The sequence below is a fragment of the Tricharina praecox genome, assembly GCF_024521635.1.
Source record: "Tricharina praecox strain CBS 144465 chromosome Unknown BZA05scaffold_26, whole genome shotgun sequence".
Taxonomy (NCBI): Eukaryota; Fungi; Ascomycota; class Pezizomycetes; order Pezizales; family Pyronemataceae; genus Tricharina; species Tricharina praecox.
In genome coordinates this window covers 434,973-441,964 of record NW_026250428.1, presented here as the reverse complement: position 1 = coordinate 441,964, position 6,992 = coordinate 434,973, and the positions used below count along the sequence as shown (strand labels likewise).

At 53.0% G+C, this 6,992-nt stretch overlaps 2 protein-coding genes and 1 non-coding gene across 3 annotated transcripts; 2 read left to right on the top strand and 1 right to left on the bottom strand.

Annotated features, from left to right (window-relative positions):
* Positions 1-504: 504 nt before the first annotated feature.
* Positions 505-1,260, top strand: BZA05DRAFT_447874 (uncharacterized protein; the record flags this gene model as incomplete). Its single annotated transcript, XM_051487199.1, has 1 exon — positions 505-1,260. The coding sequence occupies one exon, from the start codon at positions 505-507 to the stop codon at positions 1,258-1,260; it is 756 nt and encodes a 251-aa protein (XP_051336501.1).
* Positions 1,261-3,581: 2,321 nt separating this feature from the next.
* BZA05DRAFT_447873 (4'-phosphopantetheinyl transferase superfamily) lies at positions 3,582-4,084 on the top strand (the record flags this gene model as incomplete). The annotated part of the gene is made up of 2 exons (XM_051487198.1): positions 3,582-3,852; positions 3,921-4,084. The coding sequence occupies 2 exons, from the start codon at positions 3,582-3,584 to the stop codon at positions 4,082-4,084; spliced, it is 435 nt and encodes a 144-aa protein (XP_051336500.1).
* Positions 4,085-6,325: 2,241 nt separating this feature from the next.
* BZA05DRAFT_t256 lies at positions 6,326-6,408 on the bottom strand. The gene has a single exon. It is a non-coding gene; the product is annotated as a tRNA-His (tRNA).
* Between the last annotated feature and the right edge of the window lie 584 nt (positions 6,409-6,992).

Here is a 6,992-nt window from a genome sequence, read left to right as displayed (position 1 = left end):
CCCGCTGTTGTGCAGACCACAGGTCCTTTCGGGCTCCGAGACTATGTATGTGGTGAATAATGCTGTCTAGTAGTTTGGCGATTTCACGGTGGTAACTGGTTGGACACGATCGTTACTCCAACTCGAAGCCTCAGTGTCTCATAATGACCATGCCATCGCACTTTGCCCTACTGACACACTGCCGTTCAACCTGTAAGCCTTTGCCCTTTGTATTAGAAGCCGCGCCAGGCGCAATTATGCATTACTTTCCTCTCGCCATGCCTATTATTATTTTCGCGAAAATTGCCGCAGAACCTGTATCTGCAAAAAACAGTGGAGGAAACTTGTAAGTGTATCACCCCCTTCGATTCTACGCGAATCCCGCTAATTGCCAGTCGGCAACAGATATAATGGCCCCAGGTGTAAAGAAACGCGGAGAGCCGGCCGAACCGGACATTCCAGTTCTAGTTAAAAAAGACACGCCAACAGCCGGCCGAAACGGCTCCTGAAGTGGAGATCGTCGGGATGGATGCTGCAGAGACACCCAATGAGACGCCAGACTCGGAGGGTGCCTCAAACTGGCAGATTGCATCATATGAGGAGGAGGCATCAGACCCTGAGGAGGTATCATACCCTAAGATCCCATCATACCCTGAGAAGGGATCAGACTCTGAGAAGGGATCAGACTCGGGGAAGGGATCAGAAGAGGAGGCCTCAGACGAGGTGAAGGCATCATATTCGGAGGAGGTATCAGACCCTGAGGAGACATCATACCCTGAGGAGACATCAGACCCCGAGGAGGTATCATATCCTGAGATCCCATCATACCCTGAGGATGCATCAGACGAAGATAAGGCCTCAGACGAGGACAAGGCACCAGACGAGGAGAAGGCATCAGACGAGGACAAGGCATCAAACTCTGAGAAGGGATCAGACGAGGAGGCATCAGACGAGAAGAAGGCATCAGACGAGGAGGAGGCATCAGACGAGGAGGAGGCATCAGACGAGGAGGAGGCATCAGAGCTATCAGAGGAGGATACTCCCAAGCTATATACCCCCCCGAAGATGACTACTATTCGCCATGCGCGAGCACCGGCAGCACCGGCAGCACCCGCAACACCGGCAGCACCCGCAGACCCGGGCCGAGGCCGCTACGACTTGCGCAAGCGTCCGATCGCGTGCCCGGAAAAACTCGAGTATTACTACATGGGTGCTTTGAATTCTGATAAGAAGCGGACTAGTAAACACCTGTGTGGCGACCACACGGTGTGTGGTATTTAGGGCAGCGCCACCTAATGTAAAGTCATAAGTATGTACGTTGCGGTCAGGGCGTATTTAAATCCGACGGTCGGAAACTTAGGGTTGAGCCACGGAAAACGCCACCGGGAAACGCCACACCGCTGCCCTTTATAGGTATAGAAGACTTGTCGTTGGACAGTGAGGTGGTTGGATGGTTGGATAGCGGCGAAGTGAGGTAGCGGGGCAGTGGAGTAGTGGGGTAATGGGGGATCGAGTATGTTCGGATGATTTAGGCGCGGAGGGGAGGATGTATATGCACAGAGAGTAACCACCGACCACTTGCGGAGTGGGAAGGCGGCCATCCCGACGTAGTAGGTAAGTACTCTATTACAGTAGAGTACATATCATCGCCCGCGCCCGCGCTCGCGTTCCCATGAAGTGACGACACCTCCGCCCGCGCTCGAACCGACCCGCACTGACGAATGCACAGACCGGCGCATCGCGGAGGGAAACAGCAGGCGCACGATCGCCGACGCGTCTCTTCGCCGTCCGCACCGTCTATCCCCAGGAGCTGCTTGTTTCATGGGTTGCGGCTTGCCAGCGCGTTCGTGGCTGGGAAATGGCGGGGTCAGGAGGTGGAGGCTGTACGGTGGAATTGGAGATCTGGGGTATAGCAGCCTGCAGGGCTGTGGTCTGGGTGCAGTTTTGACGAGACAACTTCATGAACTTACTGGGGAGGCTCTCGTTAAGAAACGACGAATAACCACGCCTTGGTCCCTGTACACGGTGAAATAAATGAAACCCGAGTCCTTCGCGTTTCTGCAACACGAATGCCTGCCAGCGATCATCTGGGCGCGCAGAAACCTCACTTCAAGTTCGGTTGCGGGATTCAGGGAGTAACCCCTCAAACTTCACATGGGACCGCGAGTATAGAGAATTGCTTTGTGCCCAATTGGCCTCGGTTCAAGTAATTGAGAACAAAAGGAACCGCATTTCATAAGCCCCCATATCCCCGTCTCGCCAACTCCTCCTCTGCGAAATCAGATCAAAAGCCCCCAGAAAAACACAAATGTGGAAGCCCTTAAATCCACCGCTACCTCCATGGAATTGGATCAGGTGCGGAACTATGCAAGTGGGACACATTCCAGGTAAAATCGCTATTCCTCATCGCTGCGAAAAGCAGCGATCAATGCAAACACACCCTTCAGGAAAGCAGGCGGCAATGAATGAATGAGGTTTCCAATTAGGCACATAAATCACAGTAGACACGAAACCACCTCCACAGCGGGATCGGTTCACTCGGACCCATCTAGACATTAATCCGAGTCTGCACCTGCAACACCATTTTATGGATTGGGCGGTAACTGGGTGTCTATCAAGGCATGGGTCCGAGCGAATCGTTCCCGGGGACGTCTTTGTGCCACTGTTCCGCAGTGGCGGATGAGCTTGCGGGCGGAAAGGGCGGATGAGTTTGCGGGTAGCAGAGTTAAATGCAGGTCGATGGTACGAGAGGGAGGAGAGGGGGAAGGCGAAGGAGGAGATGGAGGAGGGGTGGAGCTGAGTTTGGCTGGGGTGAAGAAGTTGGGCGGAGCGGTTGTTGACTGAGGGTCGGCGGTTGGTTGAGGGCCGGTGGTTGGCTGAGAACCGGTGGTTTGCTAACGGTCGGTAGCTGGCTGACAGCCGGAGGTTGGCTCGCGGCCGGAGGAAGGGACGGGTTGATCATGGGTTAACCGCGGGTTGGTTGTGGTTGCCTGCGGTCGGAGACGGCGTGAGGTTAGATGGTGGGTGATGAAGGTTTAATAAGGACGGAGGAAGCGGAGGCGCATTATATATTCGCGCCAAGGGATTTTACCCGCCCATCGGCCAGACTTTTCTTTCGCCGCAGGGATGATGGATAAGATGAGGGCGACGATGATCCAACATTGATGGCATTTTCCCCCACGCGAGGAACTTCTGGGTCTTGCTAACGTACGGGCCAGCTCTGTCGGCGGGGAAATATGGATTACTTACACGTCCTTTTGAGGCGGTCTTTGCTCTCAGTGTCGGCAAGTGGAACCGAGGGTGTCTGTAGGATCAAATGGTAGTGATGGAAAGACGTCGCACTCGAGTTGAGCAGGAGGCAGACGCGCGAGACAGCTGTCCAACGTGAGATCTTCGAACTCGATTGTCGGGTCATTCGTGGGGGGGTCTGATCGGAACGGTTGCTCACGGCATCCGGTACGTCATCACCTGCGGCTGAAAAAACTTCGGCGGCTACAACCGTGGCGACATCTTCCGAAAAAACAGAGACGAGCTTCGAGCTATCCCCCACCTCGCCCCCTCCACCGCGACACACACCTTCGGCGGAATTCCGCGCATCCGCAATGTTCCCAAACATAGGCGTCGACCTCCTCTACCTCCCCCGGCTGTCTACGCTCCTCCGCCGGCGCGGCACATATCTCCACCGCTTCGCTTCACGGATCCTCACTGCCAGCGAACTCACCACGTTCCAACAAAAGCTGCACGGCGAGGACATAAGCTCCGTCGTGCGATGGCTCGGTGTTCGGTGGGCTGCGAAGGAGGCCGCATTCAAGGCCGGCGGTGTAGGGAGACGCCTACAGTGGAAGGAGGTTGAAGTTCGATATCTGGCTAGTGGTAAGTGTTCATCTAGTGGGGCGGGGATCGTGGGTTGGGCGGGTACTAACGGATTTCGGGCGCGATAGGACAGCCGTACCTGACGTTACCACGGGAGGGGATCACGGGCGGCCTGAGCATTTCCCACGACGGCGAGTACGTCGTTGCTATGGCCATGCTGCCGCCCGAGAAAGGGACGATGGCGGAGTGGGTGAAGGGCCGGAGGGAGGAAGCGGTTGCAGTACACGGATAGACACGAAGCGTAGACAGGTCGGGAGTTGTATTATATGATAGACGGCGGGGAACGCTGGAATTGCGTGGGTGTTTTCGGTACGGCGCGGCGCGAGGGTAGACTTTGCGATGTATTATGGACGGAGTGGGATCGGGAGATACGGTGATGAGTGGAGGTGGATCTGTCAAGATATCAGTGAACTCGGCAGAATCATTGCCCTGAACCTAGGAGACTCGATAAGGCAACATCAACGGCCTGCATTCTGCCGCTGTGTATAATCGAACCGGTTATCCTGCCATGTTCGCAAAACCGGGTGGCCTTTGCCTTGAAGAGTTGCTCGGTGGATCCAATGGGCACAGGGCCGTACCATATTCAGAATTCAGGTCACAATGCCTCCCAACACACGACACGAAATCTCCCCTCGTTGATACATTGCTTTTACAAGTGTTGCATTCCCACACGGACGACTCATATCCACATTTCATCTCACGACCACTACAACCTCTGGCCTTGGCGGACCGATTGAGTCACTATTCGGTGTGGTGGGTGTTGCTCGGAATCTGTTCTGTGTCAGGCTACGGAGTTTTCTGCACGGTAGAGGCTCGTTTGATTCCCCGGTGGTATGGAGGAGCTAGGCTCTTTCTAGTATCTCTAAGCGACATGAGCAATAGACGGTCGAACCCAGCATTCTATGTAGAATCTACTCCACTCCTCCCATATATAAACAAGGACCGTCCAACCAGCCCTCCTCCACCGCACAGCATTCGAGTTTTAGGACCTCCGCATCGCTTATTATGGGTGATCTTCGCTCATCCATCACCCTCCTACCTATTTCATTGAAGATTCCATTCTACCCATGTCTATAGTATGTATATTCCCCGCCGTCCGATAGTGTATGCAAGGCTTCCCTGCTGATCCGCTTCAAGGAGCATAAGGCTGATATGATTCAGATTACGGGCGTTCCGCGGTCGAGTTCGGCAGGCACCGTCCTAGTTCCCCACGATCCCGTCACCCTACCTCTTCCTTGGTAATCCCGTCCTGCCCATTTCTATACTCCATACTTCCCGGTGTCATAGTGTATGCAGAGTTCCCCCCTCTACCGTTGCCCTTCACTGGCTATTGCACTCCCATCACCGCATCGCCGTCGCAACACCGGCGCATCATGTATACCACTGTTGTCAGGGTGTGCATTATAACCGCACGTCTTCAGTAATGCAGTCCGGATGGGGAAACTTCATGGTTACGGTGGGAGCGATTGGTTGGGGCTGTAACGGCGAGAAGTGGAGCATATACAGTATGGAGTGCCATGTGGGAGAAACGACAACCCGACAATGACCCACCACCCGACTTTTGTCAAGTGGTCGATATGATTTCTCCGGCCCTCCGCCCTGGCCTGTCCTTGCGATGCAATTGGGATCGTTGGTGATGGAATTCTTCGAGAATGCCCTCGAATGTCAAAAACCGAGTGATGGGTGGATTGTTTTTGGTTTAATCATTGATTGCATGCGACCTAGCTACATCATGTCAATATACACACACTACACTCCGTTTCCATGGCTATACACTGTCCAGCTCAACTTTAGTCAAGCGGCCCGTTGGGGCTTTGCCCGCCCTCCGCAGTGGCTATTCCGGAAGATACCAGTAAATGGTAGGGCGAAATAAGGAAATAAAACTACGAAAGGACATTTTCCGATCCTCACTCCTGTCTCTTCACCAGGAGACGCTATGAAAGAGTGTGTGGGAAGGAACAGTAGGAGTGATCCCGTCCCCTCAACTTCAGCGTTCTCCACTCTCATTTGTTGAAATCTTCGGGAATCTCGGCGAATGCAGAAAACCGAGTGATGGGAGGTGACGTCGATGACGTATGACTCTGACAGCGAGTGACTGACCATGATATGAGCACGGAGGAGGAAAATGATGTAAATTGCGTATTTCTCTGCTGTATTCGGTAAACCCCTCTGTTGCCTGTTCTCGCTGAATCAAAAGCTTAACTAACTTGGACTTCATTTGATACACCCGCGTTGAAATGCTGGCCCCGGGCTCGGTTGGGTTCTCCGGGAGGCTTGCTTCCTCGAGGCTCCCATTGCACTATACACAGGCCATCTGCATTCGACCATCATTTCTGTAGCCTGCCTTTTCTAGATGCAATGTACCTTTACTTCAATCTTCTTACCATCTGACTTGATAGTTCGCACAACCGAAGTTGTGAACGTCAGTCACCAAAATGTAGAGTCCAAAACAAAAAAAAAAGTTGAAAGTTTTTGTCGGTACCATGAATCGAACATGGGTCTAAGCTGATTTGCGGAACCCACAAAGCTTCGTACTAACCACTATACTATACCGACTGATTGACATTACTACTCTGCACGTGGAACACATAATGGATGGCTCTAGTAAGATGCACGCTGAACCAACGGTACTTATGCAGTCTCACTCGGGATGCTCACCGTTAAAGTTAGATGTCCGGAAGGCCCTAGAAGATTCAAGATCCGGAAGGGTCTATGTAATGAGTTGACGGAAACGGCGATTGCCCTGGTCAGACGGACTGTGCGTGCTTCAGAAGCCGAATCATGTGGGTATCGAGTATGCGCCTTCGATCGATTGGGACTGTTTCTGCGGGTCCATCCAACGGTTTCCTTATACAAGTGAAATTAGCTAAGGCTTTACAAGGCATTCGGATTCTTCTACAACTTTTCCAGACGTATAAATACAGAGTAGCTTCGTCAGCCAAAAAAAGCTGCCAACCAACCAACCAACCAACTTAAAGCTACCCAGCCAATCACTCTTATCAACGGATAACAACACTCCTTTTAATGCTTTCGTCATCTCCTGAATTCCCCTCCGATGTCACAGACATTACCAGCCGAATTTATATCCCTTTCTCTCCCGCTTCGTCTCCCGAAATCCGCGCAGGTTACCGAACTTACGA